At 36.8% G+C, this 19098-nt stretch overlaps 1 protein-coding gene across 7 annotated transcripts in view; it reads right to left on the bottom strand.

Annotated features, from left to right (window-relative positions):
* Positions 1 to 19098, bottom strand: part of anks1b (ankyrin repeat and sterile alpha motif domain containing 1B) — a 180524-nt gene that overhangs the window by 24413 nt on the left and 137013 nt on the right. For all 7 annotated transcript variants that reach the window (XM_058772300.1, XM_058772299.1, XM_058772298.1 and 4 more), the window contains 2 exons: positions 17084 to 17182; positions 15303 to 15455 (listed from right to left, as the gene is read on the bottom strand). In XM_058772300.1, coding sequence (XP_058628283.1) covers positions 15303 to 15455; positions 17084 to 17182 — 252 coding nt within the window. The remainder of the gene's footprint in view (positions 1 to 15302; positions 15456 to 17083; positions 17183 to 19098) is intronic.

Raw genomic sequence — 19098 nt, 5'->3', positions numbered from 1 at the left:
TTTAATATTTTTAGAAATGACTGCTTAAAGAAGCACAACTTCTCTGAGAGGGTTTTAGCATGCTAACATGCCAACAGTGTATTCAAAACCAATACCAACCACAACCAGTGATGTCGACTATTTTGTGTATTTGGTGTAATGCAATGTGTTTATGCAGTTTAAGGTTTAAAAAAACACATTATTTTCCACATACTCTACATTAATTTTGCTCCTCTATGCTCCGCCTTTCTGAAACGCGTAGATTTTTACAAAGCTCATCGTTCTGAGGAGCAAGGCCTGCTCTGATTGGCCAGCTAACCAGTGCGTTGTGATTGGCCGAATACCTCAAGCGTAAGACGGAAATGTTATGCCCCTTACTGTATTGTGATGCCGAGTCCTGGCGTGACAACACAAAAACAATAAAACCCATTATAAACGAGGCATTTGTTGCATCCAGTGGGGATATAATGTAATTATTGATTATAATGACTTATACTGTCTTTTTACAAAGACAGTAAACATTACCATGTCTGCATTTGTGATCGGAGAAACGACAAACAACAAGCACTACTCTACACAGCTCAAAACTTGTGTTTGAATCGTCAGTGGCAAATTCTTTAAATAAGAAAACGTACTTACAGGCTGTGAGTCAGAAGCACCAGACTGTCCTTGTCTTTGAGCATAGCTGGCAGGCTACTCCCAGGTTCAGGAAATAGTCCTCTGTAAAATGCGCTGCACACACTCTAATATTTGGGTTGAACTGTTCCGGAACAGTGTTGTAAATACAATTTAACCACTGACTTGTAGTTGTGTCCTCTTTTGGAAGCCCAAACAAAGTAGTTTCGCTTTCACAACGAAACACAGCGTCTCCATGACATGGCGCCAGCGGTAGCAACAATACTACAGCGAGAATAATAGTTCCACCTTCTTTCTTTGCGTATACGTTTGGGCAGTGTTTTGCAAATCTCCCCACACCGTGATGTAGACATGTAGGGGCATGTTTGAATGAGCCGTTTTAGGAGGGCGTGGCCGAGTCTTAACTTTTATAAAGAATATCTCTTTGGTTTTGAGACTTTAGTCTTTGCAACTTCATGGATCTTATCTATGCACGAACAGCTTGTAACACTCCAAAGAGAAAGGAAAACTTGAAATCGCATCATATGACCCCTTTAAGACCGACTGGTCAAAAAATAAATGCACTGACTACTCAATTATGAAAAAAGTCATTTTGCACCTACCATCCCCATTTCTTCAATTCTCTTTCTCTGAAAGGTAACAGGCGAAGCACATTGATTGGCTAATGAGCTGTAAAGCTTACACGATTGGTTGAATGACCTTTAAGCACACGAAAACTAGCCGTGAGCACTTTGGTTTCTTCTGCTTGATGTCACCCTTCCAATCTCTCTCGGTAACTCAATATTTTTTTTCATATGGCATAAAATCTTTTCCGTGAAATGCTAAATACCATGTGGCGTGTCTGCCTTGCTACAGCGGACGGAATGTAGAGAGCCAATCACCGCAGACATAACAGGTTTTTACTGCCAGGATTACTAGCCAACACAACCCACACAGTGAACGTAATGAGGTCTAGTATACGTGCGTGTACAATGTGTCCACAAATCTTCTTGATCTCCTGCGTTCTGGGGCTACTTTGTCGGTCTACACGGATTTGCTTGGAACAGCACTAATTTGTTCATTTTTCATTACTAGTATTGGTGGTTTTCAGGTCGCTGAGGGACGTCGGTCCAGTGGCTGGTGCTGATTGGTGTCCAGTCAACAACTACTAGCCACCTGAGGAGCCAAATCCAGTCCAGCCCAGCCGAAGCAGGTACAATTCAAACAACCCCAAGGCCACCATTGTCACGGCAACTCGCCGTTATCCATCTCAGATCCATTTATAACCAGCGCCTCCCAACCAGGGGACAACTGGAAATGAACCAGAGCCTGCCAGTTACCTAGCAACTATGGAGCGAGTGCTGGTGCTATGCGTAAAAATCCAGCAGGCCTCTGAGGCAATGTAAAGGAGGATATACAGCAGTGCGCCGGACCAATGCTGTGAGGTTTGACTGTGAGTGAGGACCTGATGAGCCAATGAGGGGACATGTCACATTTCTGCCTTTACCAATGATAATAAGGGAATGCAGCGGCGTGAATCCTGCTCTATGCGGGGATCAGAAGGAATCAAGAGAAAAAGTCAGCCTCCAATACAAAGACGAGGAGAAAAAAAAGATGTCATGACAGTTTCTCTCATTTCTCTCTCACTTTCTACACGCGCTCTCACTCTTTCTCTCACACACTCCTACTCATTCTTGCACACAAACCCACAGACATGCCAGACCAAGAATAAAACTGTGGAACATGCAGAAAAAAAATCATGCAGTATGGAACAGTTTAGTGAGAACAATGTGATTTGACTAAACAGTAAAAGTATGCAAAATTACATATTGTCAAAATTGATTAGTCGGTGGGTTGCGTGAAACAATTAGTCAACTTATCACCCGTTAGGAAAAAGTTCGTAATCAGACAAGCTGCATTTATTTGATTAAAGATACAGAATTTTTTTTTGTGATTTTTGCCATTTAAAATAATCGTTTTCTATTTTAATATATTTAAAATATAATTTATTTCTATGATGCAAAGCTGAATTTTCAGCATCATTACTCCAGTTTTCGGTGTCACATGATCCTTCAGAAATTATTCTAATATGCTGATTTGCTGCTCATTTCTTATTATTTTCAATGTTGAAAACAGTTGTGCTTTGTAATATTTCTGTGGAGACGTGATATATTTTTTTCAGGATTCTTTGATGAATAAAGTTCACAAGAAAAGGATTTAAAAAAAAATAAATCTTGTGCAACATTACAAATAATTTTATAGCTCCTTTTGATCAATTTAAGGTAATAAAACTATTAATTTCTTAAAAACAAACAAACAAACAAAAAGAAAAAAACTCCAAACTGTACCAGTACTGTATATAAGTTCTTGGACAACCATCATGAGCCATCTCCACTAAATAGGCCACTAAACTTTCCATATAAATGAATAAGAAATGCAATTCCTTAATCCAATATATTTCAAATCAGTAAAGCATGCATGCAACGCATAGTACATCAAATCCATTCCAAAGTAATCTCATAAAGTGATCATCTGAAATAGGCTTGCTTCTGGTGTTAAGAATCTAGTTTAAGTCAGCACTCGCCGCTGTCGACAGTGACATAAGGACCAACAGCAGGCAGATCAACGGCATTAGACCGGCAGCCCTGTCACATCCCGCACAGCACCAGGCCGCTGATTGGATCCAAGCTTCAAAACACCACAGGATAAAACAGCAGAGGGCCCGGAAGTGTCCTCGCATGATGCCTGCACCCTACACGGAACGATAGATCTTGCTTTTATGTAAGTGAAAAGCCTTAACTGCACAAAGTCTTATGCTGGAATGGCTTGCCAATGTCGGTGACAGTGAACAGAATAATACAAGTGAGACATGAGACATGCCTACTGTACCCTCTTAATGTGGTGTAAAATCACTAGCTAAGACGACAGGAGGAGATTTACGCTCAACTGACTGATGTCAGGTCTGATATGACTGTAGTGTTGAAGGATCTGATCTGTGCAGACGCTGCAGTCAAGGGCTGCATGTGTAAAATAGCATGAAACCTCTTCCTTCAAAACCAATATGAAGCAGAATTTGAAATCTATCTTAGTTGCACAACATGGGACGTTTCTGACTGAAACGGGATTTCAAGTTGACTTAAAATTCTCTTTGTTCATCTACACAATTAAAAATGAATAAATTAATCAAGATTTAATCAGCTGCACAGAAACATCAATACTAAACACTCCAACCAAACCTCTAAGGACAACTTGGACTTTCCAAAGTAGTTGGAGTTTGGTATATTTATTTTAAGAAGGACTGTGTATTCCTCCTTACAAACTGCAGATTTGATGCTTCAATTTTAATAAACATCAGCTGGACTGTGCAGCCATAGCTGAATAATTGATCAAAAGATAAATGCAATATAGGTTGCTGTGAGTACACACACACACAAACAGGCAAAATTGAAATATAAGCTCAGTACTTGACTCTGGAAGTGAAACTCCGAAGACGCCACAGCAAACTCACAGCCGATCAGAACATATTTGATATTTCACATAGTTATAAAAAAGCAAGATTCTGCACCAATGAGATTTCAGAAGACTTTTCAGTACATATAAAAAGCATTAAATGAACTTTTTTCTCCTTATTTTGACTTATTATTATTCTTTACAGCACTGGACACTAGCTAGTGAAGGGTTTGGTACTTAGCCAATCAGCTTAGATCAAAATGCCATTTTATCAGCAGCTAAAATAAAAAAATGTAAAAATTAAAAATAATCAGCAATTTTAAACGCCACAAATTCTAGTCGAACGAGCCGGTATTACAGACATGATTGTAACTTGGTTTATATTCACCTATCAGTTGTAGTTGGTGTAAAATTAACCAATTAAACTATTCTAGAATTTACCTGAATCCATGAGTGTGCATTTTCAGGCCACACTGCAGTGCTGTACCCTCAGACTCATTATTGCTAATTGGTGTAAGGTGTGTGAAACTAGAGCATCAGCAAACAACTTCTTTCTTCATTCCACTGACGGGAAAACCATCTGGAACTGTAGTGAACTACATAAAAGCCCCACCCCGGTAAAAACCGGCCCCAAAAAATCCCAAATATCTAGCCTCCGGCAAAGTTAAGGAGGAAGAAAAGCTCTGTGAGAACATTTTGGCACACCCTCCGAGACTTCAAAGCTTATTGGCAGCTTTATTTGTGTTATGAGAAAGCTTACACCTCAAGCCCCATCCACATGTGGACAAGCGTAGCTGTGAGATTACGTCTAATACACCAGGGCTGATCCATAGCACAGTGGGTCCCACTTTCATTATGCAACACCGCCTCACTGCTGTTCCTTTCTGATCCTCCATGACTCTTTCACTGCTGACTGCAGAACTGAGCTAATGCAGCCTAATGGAGACGTCTGCCTGCCTCTTCCTCCCAAGGCATAGTCATCCTCACCGCTGTGCCATCTACAGATTACCTGAGCCATGAGGTTAATACTTCGGCCTTAGAAAGTCCTAGAGGCAAGCATACACGTAAACACAATGACGAGGAATGTATGATGTATTAATAGGGTAAAAATGATATGAATGTATCACAGAAAGTGTATAAGTTCTATAAAGTAACCATCAATGTTGTTCATAACTTTTTTAGGTATGCACTGTGTGTGTGTGTGTGTGTATTTCAATACAAAATACAATCTACATTTAGAGTTTTTAATAAAATAAAATAAAAATATTTTAAAATAAATAATAAACATTAAAAGTATATATACATATATAATTTATAAAAATAAATATAAAATACATTTATTTATATATAAATCACAATAAACAAAAAATAAAATAAAATAAAAATATAGAATATAAAACAATAACATTATTAAATAAATAATAAACATTAAAAGTGTATATACATATATCATTTATAAAATCATATAAATAAATATAAAATACATTTATTTATAAATAAAATCACAGTAAACAAAATGTATTTATTTATTACATAAATCATAAGAAAAACAAAAATGTATGAAATGTATGAAATATGGATATTCTTGTTAAGTTTTGCAAATATTACATTAATTTCTAGTTATTTAAAGATTAACTTTAAAATTAGCATGCACAATAAAATATTCAATATTGGCTGATTAAAAATTGAAATGTGAAAAATAAACAAAACAAAAACTAATATCGGCCGATAACTGTCACTGTATGGTTCCGATATAATACAACTCTAAATATTTTTTTCCTTGACTATTTTATTTTAATTGTTCCTTTAGTGTGACAAATTATATATATCTTTTTTTACAATACAAATATTCCATGTAGCTCAATTAATAAGTGCTCATAAAAGCTTCATGCTCGATAATTCCAAAAACAATTCTCCTGGGAAACTGACATGTCCTGCAGTATGAAAAGCAATGTTCTGTCCAAAACTATTTGAAATGTCAACCTACCACATACACAAACTCAAACTAATGCATACACCACTGCATGTTCACATACGCACATCAAATGAACCAAGCAGCGTATAATCGAGCGCGATGCGTAAAATCACCAAAGTAATAAAGAAACTACAGTTTGGTGCACAGTAGCTGGGGATGACAGATCACTCACTGACAGACACAACAGCAAATGTTTAGCTGAAAAAGCAGGTGAAAAAGCAGGAAACAGCGGCTGGTACTGCAGCAAGTGGAGAACAAAAGCTTTAACAGTGCATTAATCTAAAAAACAACTAGAGGCAGCACAATCCCTTCTAATCCACCTTCTGCTCGACTCTTCCTCTTGTGCCAGTTACTTACCCCGAGTTTGGCCGCTCATCCGCACAGTCAAGTCCTCCGTCCTCAAACATCCAAGAGCCCTTGCGAGGGTCCCGACCTGCTTTGACAAGCCACCTCAACTCTCTGGCTCATCTACAGAGGATAAAAGCTCAAACCTACATGCATATTTCTGCGAGAATGAAGGTTTTTTTCACTCTCCAGTCTCCTCACGCTATCAAACGGCAGAGGTTTGTACTCCAGCAGCAACGCTCTGTGTCTGAACACGTCACCCTCCTCCTCTCGCTCCTCGTTTGCGCTCTCTGCCTGGTTACTATGGATACCCTGCTCCCATCCAGCGAGGAGCCGCCGTGTTCGCGTGCCGTAGCGGGAGTGCAGCGCAGGTGACCGTTTCCTCGGCTCGTGAAGCAGCGATAGTGCGAGACGGAGACTGAACGTCCTTAACTCACTCTCTGCTTTCTCCGCCTCACTCTCTCGTATCTGTTTCCCCTCCCTCTCTCTCTCTCTTTCTCTCTCTCTCTCCGAAGCTTCATTGTTTAATGCGAGTTCCAGAGCTCAGCTGCCGCACACTGCAGTGAGATTGCGATACATTCATCCTGGTCTCATTTGTACCTTGTTTAAAACATCTTAAGCCCGGCTGACAACGTTTCAGAGTTGGCTGTTGGGAAACATGACTGTCATCCAACAAACATCAACAGGATTAACAAGCTGATCCAGCGTTGAAGTTGTTGTTTGTTGGGGCAGCGGGAAATAGCCTTAATTCATTCGGCTTATGGTCTGTCTTACACCTTAAGGCTGGTAGACATACACCAACATGACAGTTATGGCTCTCGACATTCAAAATGTGTGAGGGATATACATGTATATACATATACTGTAGGTTATATAAAGACACCTGACAGAAATAGATTCTGCAGCAGCGCTCCTTACTTGACTCACTAGCACAAAAAAAATATTTGCATCAAAATGTGCATTCACAATGTTTCTGTACCTATTGGTTATCGGCAAATATTAGAGTTTTGTGTCATTATCTATTGGTATCAATCAACCAGTATTTAATATTTAATGCTTATACTCATTTTCCTATATTTAGACAGTGCTCATACTAATTTCCACTATTTTATCAAGATCTCTTTGCTTAGAATACCTCTAATGCTTAAGTTAATATTTAAAACACTTATAATTAAAAAGTCTGTTAAACGTAATATTTAGCTTGTTGTGATGGCTACATTTACTTGAAGCATTTAAGACAATTCAGTTTATAGTTATGATGTGTTTTTTGTTTTGTTTTTTGGACAAAATAAATGTTTATATTAGATATTTACTGGTTATTGGCCAAAACTTTAAAAAAAATATTGATATAGTACATCAGCTTGAAGCATGCTGAATTTTTACCCAAGATTGAAGGCATCCGCCAAAAGTGTGAAAAAATGAATATTCATCTTTTGTTTCATTACAGGCTGTGAGAGTGTATGCACAAATGATGTACCTACGCATGTGTGGCAAATATGTACTACCATTCAAAAGTTTTGGATCTGTAATATTTTTTTATTTTGAAAGAAATGAAGACTATCAAAGAATCCTGTAAAACACTGGTTTCCACAACAATATGAAGCAGCACAATTGTTTTCAACACTGATTATAATAAGAAATATTTCTTGAGTACAAAATCAGCATTTTATAAAGATTTCTGAAGGATCATGTGACCCTAAGGACTGGAGTAATGGCTGCTGAAAATTCAACATTGCTATCACAGGAATAAATGATATTTTAAAATATATCCAAATAGAAAACTGATATTTTAAACTGTAATAATATTTTAGAATATTACAAATATTTTACTATATTTGATCAAGTAAATTTAAACTAAATTTAAACAAGGAAAGTAAAAAAAATCTTACCAACCTCAAACTTTTGAACAGTAGTGTAATGCATAAAGTCACCCAGTCATTATCACGAAATAAAACAGTTAATAAATCAAAAAGAGTTTTAAGGCAAAACAGATACACTTATTACATGGCAAAAAAAATAAATAAAAACGGTTGTCTTGGACAATGGTCAATTATACAGTTCGGTGATCATTACACAAAAATATCTCACCAATCAGAATCCAGTATTCCACCGAGCCATGTAATAAATGCATTTTACTGTTAGAAACCCAAGCCTCCTCCATGAACGTCACGCTTAATCTATTTTTATGAGGGTGCTTGGTGGCCGTCCTTAAGAAACAGGCCTCTCTCACGGGCCGCTGGGGCGTGAGGGGCCACTGGATCATTTTGATACCCATCAGCAGGATCTGTACTGGGGGAATAATCTCAGCTCCCCCTCCACTGCGAGAACAACACTCACATGGTCACGGGCCAAAAATGTGTGTCAGTATGCGTCAATTCAACACATGAACCCACAGGCCTACCCACCCACATGCGTACATATACAACACACACACACACTTACATATACAGAACAGCCCTCAATGTGTCTTTTGGTATTAAAGCAAATGTTTTATCATCGTTGAGGTGTGAGGGAGTGTAATACAGATGCCAAAAGGAAAGAACAGATAGACAGAAAAAAAACAGGGAGACCGTGTGTGTGTGTGTTTGATGGGCCTGCTGTGTTAACGAAGGCAGTAGCCATCTGCTAGTGTAAGAAAAGACAATTTGCAATCTGTGCATTTGGAGAGGTGACAGGAAGTAATGAAAACAGGAATGCAACACAAAGGACAAGGAAACGCATTATAACACACACAGAGTCTGTGAATCGTAAGTGTCGGACCACGTACACTTAAAGGATACATGCCCTTACACACTTACTCACACACAAACACGTCAGTTTTGAATCATTTGTACTTCACGCAAGCTGTCTCTATGGTAACTACCGCCAGCAGTCATGGCAACCGGGTAACAGTTGTCAAAAAACCGAGCTAAACTATTATTACGAGCTAAATGACTTCTGACCGCCTACCAACACGGCCTGAGCACGGAAAGCATAAACCAGCGGCTGCTGAGAAACACAACTTGGCACAGCATGTGACAAGCAAGAGCAAGCGCTATTTAAATACATTAAATGCAATGGTAACAATCAGAGCTGCGCTAAAAATACATACCGTACAAGTCGTAAAATGTCATTTTAAGCACTTTACGTGTTTCTTTCTTGTATCCAAAATGCATTCACGTAAACTAATGGAGACTGACCTTATTCAAGGTCCAACAGAAAACCACCGCGGCTCAAACCAGACATTTTTTGGATAAAAAAAAAAAAAACAATCAAAATAGCTTTATCGTAATATGAGCGTGTTTTAAAAGCCACAGAAAAAGCCATAAGCAGCCAAACGATCCATTTGGTTTAAAACTATTCCAGACTGGTTTGGACACAGTTCGTTTGGAGCTTAAGCTCATGATGTTCAATCAACATCTAAGTGATAAAGTCATTAAAAAACAATTAATATGAAATAATGAATGTATGAATATGAATGTGAGAAAAGTCAAATGAATAATTTTAATATTAATAAATTAAATATAATAAATTAAAATAAATTAAATAATTGTATATAGATCGATAGATATGCATTACATAGACTGCCGTTCAAAAGTTTGGGATCAGTACGATTTTTAATGTTTTTTTAATGGAGTCTCTTATGCTCATCAAGGCTGTATTTGATCAAAACACAGAAAAAAACAATAATATAATGAAATATTATTGCAATTTCTAATATTGGGTTCCTATTTTAATATACTTTATAAAATATAATTTATTTCTGTGACACAGCGCTGAATTTTCATCAGCCATTACTCCAGTCTTCAGTGTTACATGATCCTTCAGAAATCATTCTAATATGCTGATTTATTATCAGTGTTGAAACTGTTTTTGTTTTTTTTTGGAACGTGATTTTTTTTCTTTGATACTTTGATGAATAAAAAGTTGTAAAGAACAGAATTTATTCAAAATAGAAATCTTTTCTAACAATATAAGTCTTTACTGTCACTTTTTATCCATTGAACACATCCATGCTGAATAAAAGTATTAATTTCTTAATAAAAAAAGAATTGTAACACAAAAACACTGTTCTTTTAAACTTTTTATTTATCAAAGAATCCTGAAAAAAGTATCACAGGTCCGAAAAAATATTAAGCAGCTCTGTTTCCAACATTGATTATAAATCAGCATATTAGAATTATTTCTGAAGGATCATGTGACACTGAAGACTGGAGTAATGATCCTGAAAATTCAGCTTTGCTTCATAGGAATAAATTATATTTTAAAGTATATTACACTAGAATATGTTATTTTAAATTGCAATAATATTTCAGAATATTCTGTATTTTGGATCAAATATATACATCCTTGATGAGCACAAGATACTTCTTTAAAAAACATACATACATACATATAAATTGAACATAATGAATCTATTAAAATCAGCAGATTTACGTATTATTGCAAAAAGAAAATCCATTCACAAGTCCATTTTCAATAAAGACTTTCTTTTCTTTTTTACAGTGATGGTCATGTTTGTATGTGTGTGAGAGAGCAATCACAGAGCTGCTTGGGAATGCAGACATGTTGAGCCATGTTATGAATATTATCAGATGAATGCCTGTGGTATCCCTGAGGCCGGACACACACACGCAAGCCTACCACTCACTAATGTGCTGTATACACACTCGTATACAGGCTCTTACATGCATGGAACGACACTGTTGAGACATACAAGACACATACAAACACGAAAGCTTTGTCGACTGACATCAGCTGCCTTTGTTTAAAGAGGCTGTTTGCTTTACGTCAATGTCTCTGCTTGCTCACACTGAATTACTCTGCTTCTCTTTTGGGAGGCAAAACCTGTGTCAGAACCGTTCAGAATCAAAATACAGTCTTCATTATGTCATTTCTTAACATTCACAATGAAACTAGCGCTACTCAGAAGTCACAAGCCTGTTTTTCCAAATTTCTGAAATGTAAACTGAGAAAAAAACAATTAATTGTCATTTCTGCCAGCTGAAAACTAATGTAATTCATGCTTAGAAAAAGAAAACAGGGCTGAAAGTGACAGTTTACATATATGTAATATTACGTAACGTGTCCCACATAGCTTGCAAATCCAAGTTACCAAACATAGATACTTTTACCGTTTTAATATATTGATATATTTATGTACAATATCTTGGCAAAGCAAACCTTCTTTACCATACCAGTGTTTTATTTTAAATAGTACATCTTGAAATAGATCACTGGCCAAAAAAGAGCGATGGAGCCACCTAGTGAACAAAAGGTGTAGTACAGCTTGAGAAACTGCTGCAAACATTCATGACATCCATAAAGTTAAATAAAGAACAGGCCGAGAAGTGGGATTTTGGAATAAAATGATTAATGGACTGGTCTCAGTCGATCCAATTGCGAGATCAAGCTGATTCAGGTGACATATTGGATCATCAAGTGGGTTTGCCTTGATTCAAAGTTTGTTCTCTATGAATAGAATCAAGCAACAGCAGAGAGACAGTAAGCAAATAAACATATAGTGATATGAAAAATACTGTAATGTTAGATATATAGTGACATTATATATACACATTTAGTACAAAAAGTTTGGGGTTAGTACGATTTTTCTAAAGAAATTAAATACTTTTATTCAGCAAGGTTGCATTAAATTGTTCAAAAGTAACAGTAAAGACATTATAATGTCGCAAAAGATTTCTAGTTTAAATAAATGCTATTCTTTTGAACTTTCTATTCATCAAAGAATCCTGAAAAAAAAATCTAAAATATTAAGTATGACAACTATTTTCAACACGGGTGATGATACGGAATGTTTCACAAGCAAAACATTTGCATATTAGAAAGATCTGAAGGTTCATGTGACACCAAGGACTGAAAATTCAGCTTTGCCATTAAAGGAATAAATAACATTTTAATTTGCAAGAATATTTCATGATATTCCTGTTTTCTTTTCAAATAAATGCAGCCATGGTGAGCACAAGATACTTCTTTTTAAAAACTTATTAGGTGCATAATTTGGTATAAAATGAACGTTGACCTTATTAATCCACAGTGTGCTTGTGTAATTGTGTTTGTGAACAGCAATAACACACGTCTCGTCACTGTCTTGTCCAGCAGCCCTGGCATCTGTTGCCCTGAACGTTTATGAGCTGATTTAATCTGGCTCCCTCCACAGATGCTATCTCTCCCATTGCCCTCTTTCTCTCTTCTCCCCTGCCTCTCTTCACACTGTCGCTTCTCAATCTCTGGACCAAACTGCTACTGCTGTGCTATCGGTCACCATGTTTCATTTCAAGGATGACATTCTCTAGGAAACCTGAAAACAAGGCAGTATTCTGTCCTGTCTCCCTCAGCGGCTTTCTCCCCCTTCCTCTCCTTGGCTTCAGACGAGGGCACTGCTGTGTACTACACTGCATAAAGTGTCTTCTCTTTCACTCTGAGAGTCTCTCAGTCTCATTTACAGCAGAGAGTTCAGGACAGCGACCCGGGAGACAGAGGCGCTCTGTGATCTGTCTGAAGCGAGGCTCATTAGGGGAAGTTCAGAATGTCCCATTCCGTGAACAGCTCAACCACTCACTCACACACACACACACACACACACACAGCCAAATAAGTTCCTTCTCTGCATATCCACCTGCTTTTCGCTCTTTTCAGATAGTCTTAGCTTGTGTTAAAGGGATAGTTTTTCACAAAATAATAAATGTTTTGTCTTAATTTACTCACCCACACGACATCGTAAACCTGTATGACTTTCAATTAAACACAACAGGAGACATTTTGAAGAATGTGCTGTCATTTAAGTGAATAGGGTTGCATGCTATTTAAAAGTATCGTCCATATGAATTGTGTGCTATATCAAGTCTTTTGAAGGTAGCTTTCTGTGAGAAACAGACCATAAGTTATTCATCAAAAATGTTTCTTTTACCAAAAGAAAGCCAGTAGCACGGGTATATTTGTAGCAAATAGCCAACAATACATTTTATGGGTCAAAAGTATCGATTTTTTTTTTTATGCCAAAAATCATTAGGATATTAAGTAAAGATCATGTTCCAAGAAGATATTCTGTAAATTTCCTACCATAAATACATCAAAACTTAATTTCTGATTAGTAATATGCATTGCCAAGAACTTCATTTGGACAACTTTAAAGGCGATTTTCCTCAATATTTAGATTTTTTTGCACCCTCCAGATTTTCAAATAGTTGTATCTCAGCCAAATATTGTCCTATCCTATTGTCCTTTCCGTTGCTGTATAAACCTCAATTTCTGGTTTTGTGGTCCAGGGTCACCTATTTTATTTTGTCATCTTTAGTTCAATTAACCCTCTGGGGTCTGAGGAGGTTTTGGGGCCCAGAAGTTTTGACATGCCCTGATATGTGATGTTTTTTTCAGTATCTGATTATACTATAATCAGCACAAACTGTGATACAATAATATGTGAGCAGCATGAATGCACATGTTTGTGTTTTTGAGAAAATAACGTTTATGCGTTGTTAGTGAAAAACTAGTCTCTGAAAGCACATTGTTATGAAAGCACATTATTATTATTGTTATTATGACTATACATAAATAACACTGCACCCTTTGCCGTTTCAAATGATGCCTTAATCCTATTTGTATGAAAGTTACGAGTTTCAGTGATTTTGTTATGTGCTTTTGTGATATTTATTAGGTTTTTTTTTTTGCGATATTTATATTATATACAACAATATATAATATAAATATTTTTGAATGAACTTCCTTTAAAGTCAGTATTATTCACCATACAACAACAATCAGAATACCTCCAACAACAATACATTTATTCATTCAAAACTATAAAAACACTAATTTTCCTTACTCTGGCTCCCTCTTGTGGCCAAACCATGTGTTTATTCCCACTGCAGCATTCTAGTTACTTTCCACAGCGAGTGGGTGTGTGTGTATTTTTTTCGAGAGCTAAAGAAATCACATCCCACATTATTATATAATCTGCTCATTCCTTTTCTGTGTTTCTCTTTCTCTCCCTCGGCTGAAAGTGAGTGAAATTAGCATACGTGAGGCTGTAATTAGAGTCATTTAACACCATATCTGTTAAAGCAACACATCACGTGATCTCAGTCATCAAACATCCCATTTATCTTTATCAAACACGGGAAAAAATCCATCAAGCATTCACTATTTCTGTTTAACCACATGGGCTGCAGGAATAACTACTGAATTACAGGTAAAAATGCCTTTATTTGGCCGATAAAGACTCGAGAGCTCAGTCGGTTGCATTAATAACAGTGTGCGGATATTTACTATGTTTAAATATTTTCCAAACATGCAGGCTACACTATTAAATCTCAAAAACAGATCAAGTTATCCTGAAATTTCTTCTGTTCTGTGTCATACCAGAGATGCTACTATTATATCTGTGGTTTCGCTGTAGTCGAAAGCAAGACAGATCGGACAGGATTGTTTATCAAACAAACGCAATTACAGGCAAGATTCAGAGCCAACCCAAACTCTATTACAACAAATCGGCCAATAGGATGTCAGAATGATTCTGGATGATGTCTCAACCTCTGGTTGTCATTTCAAAGATCCTCTAGCAAATCTTGTTATAAAAGATCTTCATTCCAACAGAACTAACACAACAATAACAGAATAAATAGCTAAACACCCATGCGTGTATAAATACAGGGTTCAAACATTCACATATCTTTTTATAAAATATATATATATATGTTTAAATCATTTTACACTGAAAAAGATTGATTTATAGCCAATAAAATATTATTATATTATATTACGGTATAGTATATTATCAATACATTTATTTAAGATTTATTCACAATTTATGAATTTTTATTTTTTTATTTCTCTAATATTTCCAGGTTTCCCTTGACTGTGACCCTTACAATCCAAACACAAATGAATTTTTTATAACTCAGAACTTCAGAAGACAGGAAGTGAGGTAAGCGAGACTTACATTAATGAGCTCAATCTCCCAGATCTTCTTGACCAACTCCATGGAGGTGTAGCCGTTGATGAGGAAAGACTTGGTATAGTCTCCCAGCTCCAGAGACTCCAGCCATTCTGCCACTGAGGTGGGGTTATTTCCATCGTAACCAATGGGCCGCACCTGTTTCACCATAGAAACAACTGTTAAACTACCACATCAGTAACAAATCCGGAGGCTGGACACAGATTGGGTTATAAATACAGAGGTCTTGCAACAGGAAATGTTGTTATTCTGTGCTGGAAACACCTGCTTGGACTGCTAGCATGCATTTCCATTCTGGTCCACATTGATTCGGCGCTGGTCTAGCCGATAAATAGGAGACAGACAAGCTAACAAAACAAAATTGTGTTTTATTCCAAGGGAATCGTTCCCATATTTACTGATAAAAACATATATTGAACACACAGGCTTTGGATAAAAGCATCTGCCAAATACATAAATGTAAATGCAGACAGAGAGAAGCTATCAGCTAAAACAGAGTTTGAAAGCGCTGACTGCAGATGAAAAGTTGAGTTTTGCTCTTTTCATAGTGAGCCCTCATATCTCTCTCTCACACACATACCATTTCCTGTCCTTAATCTTAAATTCAACTTCTTTTTAAAGCAATAATTTTCATTTTGAACCTAAAAATGAAAGTTCTGTCATCCTCTATTTTTCCATATAATGTAACTTAATGGGCATCCGGTCCGTTGAGCTCCAAAATGGCAATACAATTATAGTGAAAAGTGACTTTTGGAAAAGTGTAATTGGATCTTTTCTTCCTAAAAAGCTAATACATGGCTTCAGAAGATGTTTACTGGTGTTTTTTTTGGAGCCCAAATCCACATTCACTTTTCAAATAAGAGCAACAAGAACATTCTTCAAAGTATCTTTTTTTGAGTTCCACAGAAATAAAATAAGTCATACAGGTTTTTATCAACTTGAGGATGAGTAAATGATGACAGAATTGCCATTTTTGGCTGAAATATCGCTTTAAACTCGCCCCTTTCGGCTCATGTTTGAGGTTTTCACATCTGTTTGAATGAAAGCAGGTTTGCACATTAGTGTTTGTGTGTGTGTGTACAAGTGTGTCGTTTCTATCTTATCACAACACAACCATTCCCCTCTGTAGTGTCCTTTCAGAGATTGTGAAGGAGAAAGGGAATGCAAGGTTGTTTGGGACACAAGTGAGATTTATTTGATGTCGGGTCTCCTGCACATACACACACACTCAATGCCAGAAGCTTTGCTGGATTACTCTAGAGGGGGTCTTAAATTGACTATTCCTGGGGGAGGGTGCACCCTGGGAAGTGTGTGTGATAAATGTGGATACCATGAAACCTCATTTAGTACTGAAATCCATGACACACACATGTATCACATGCGGAATTTCAATGATCAGCGCGTGTTTGGTACGGCTACATTTCGTTACAGTGCTCTTCAGTTCAGTGTCTTTGTGTGTCACTGAAGTCAGTGATGCTCCCGTCAGGATTGCCTGACCGTAACTTATCAAACTTTTATGAGCGAGCCATTACATTTGCAATAACTGAGAAGTGAAGACCGAGTATATCATCTTTAGAGCTTCACAGCCACTGGTTACTATTTTCTGTCGCTCAAAATGATTCATTGTTTTTCATCGAAAAAAAGAAAATCCTAATGTTGAATTTGTTTTAATTACAAATTTGCTTTCAAAAGCATTGTTAGCTGATATTTTTGGAGCTGAAAGCACCCTGTGGGAGCCTTAGGACGTCCCCGATGTCTGTACTCACCCTGGGCAGCAGGCGAATAGCCTGAAGAAGTCGCTGTCTGTGGGCAGAGTTTAAAATCCCGATCTCTAGCAGGTCCTGGTCCTCCACGACATTACTACCCTACAGTAAAAAAAAAAAAATTGGAATTAGGTTCACTGCAACAATGACACCTGTTGAAGTAGTGACAACATAATCAAATAAACAAACAAATAAATAATAATAATAATGCCCAGCAAAAAATAAAATAAAATATTAAAATAAAATAAAAGTGTAATAATTTGGACTACTTTGGAATTAGGTTCACTGCAACAATGACACCTGTTGAAGTGGTAACACAAATATCAAATAAACTATTATAATTATTATTATTATTATGATTGGACAGAATCCATCTAGTTTACATGGACACATAATAAATAAGGCATAAGAGATAATTTGCTCTAATTAAAAAAATTGCCCTCTTCAGATTGCATGAGCACCCAATCAGGAGATCCACAAGCCCATCAAACATTATTCAAATCAACAATTCACAACTTGATGTGCACAGGTGCAAAAAACACATGCTGTCTCTCTCTCTCTCACACACACACACACACACAGAGCACTATTAAGCAACTGCTGTTTCATGCTGGGTTTCACCTTTAATGACCTTTCAGTTACTCAAATCAGGCCAATCAACCTCCTATCCAACAGGGCCAGAGATCTGAAAAAACACTCCTAACAAACACACACACACGTTGGTTTTTGTGAAAAGTGGGGACATCCCATAGGCATAATGGTTTTTATACTGTACAAACTGTATGTGCTATCGCCCTACACCAACCCTACACATAACCCTACCCCTTACAGGAAACTTTGTGCTATTTCAGATTTTCAATACACTCCATTCTGTGTGATTTATAAGCATTTTGAAAAGTGGGGACATGGGGTAATGTCCTGAAAAGTCACCTTCTCATTGTAATACCCATGTCATGCCCTTATCATTATACAAATGTATGTCCTCATTTGTCACAAAAACGCACACACACATACGGCTTTCCTCTTAGGATTAATAGTGTCTAATTTCTGCCATGTGATTCCCTTATCCAGCAAAACGCATACACAAACAAAGATACACACGGAAACAAGGTGAATGAAAACATGCTGACAGATAATGCACTCTGTGTTGTGTCTATCACTCCACAAAGCTGAATAACCTTGATGATCCCACTCAAGTATAATATATAGCTGATGAAATCACTTCTGAGCACCAGCATCTGCTCCATTCACAGCAACACAATCCAGACCAGAATACTGGCATGCCGAGTAGAGTTAGACTGATTGCAGGTGTCCCAAGACATTACTAATCAGTCACAGCACAGACCTGCTGGAATCACACTGCTTGCTGCACACTGCTTACTACCTGCTATTTTTTTTTTTAATAGCACAGTATGCATTATGCAAAGATAAACGTTTGTAAGAGTATTATACTTCATTGCTGTCGCATTACACTGCATGTTTAATTCAGCAAGCGGCATTAAGCTATCATCTCAGAAATTAATACATATTTAATCCAAGCTTGTGTAAAAATGTCTGAACTCTTAGCAGTTTGGTCAAATAATGGGTCAAGAAAAATATGTTTGAAATTACAGTTGATAATTCCAGTTCATTTGCAATTCAAAGGTCAAGTTGAGTCCATTGCATTTTGAATATTTCATACTCTACAAATTCTTCTTCTTCTTTTTTTTTTTTTTGGCAAATGCAATAGACAATCTGAGTATTCAATGCATAATGACAATTTGGAAACTTTGCACATTATACATACTGCATACAGCAGAAATAATATGAATAGTGTGGTACAGTGAATTCATTTATGCATATAAATTATGCATTTCAATGTAAAAGTGCAGTCAACATAATACCATTTTAGATTAAATATGTTTAACAATATTAAATGTATATAAATCAATGCAATCATTCATTGTTTAGCCCTAAAAAAGGGAAATAATCTGCATTCTTGTGAGTAACTGTCTGAATGCAGATGTGCTGAACATTAT

The sequence above is a fragment of the Onychostoma macrolepis genome, chromosome 04, assembly GCF_012432095.1.
Source record: "Onychostoma macrolepis isolate SWU-2019 chromosome 04, ASM1243209v1, whole genome shotgun sequence".
Classification (NCBI taxonomy): domain Eukaryota; kingdom Metazoa; phylum Chordata; class Actinopteri; order Cypriniformes; family Cyprinidae; genus Onychostoma; species Onychostoma macrolepis.
Note: the sequence above shows the minus strand (reverse complement) of the source record. Positions and strands in the feature narration are given on the sequence as shown.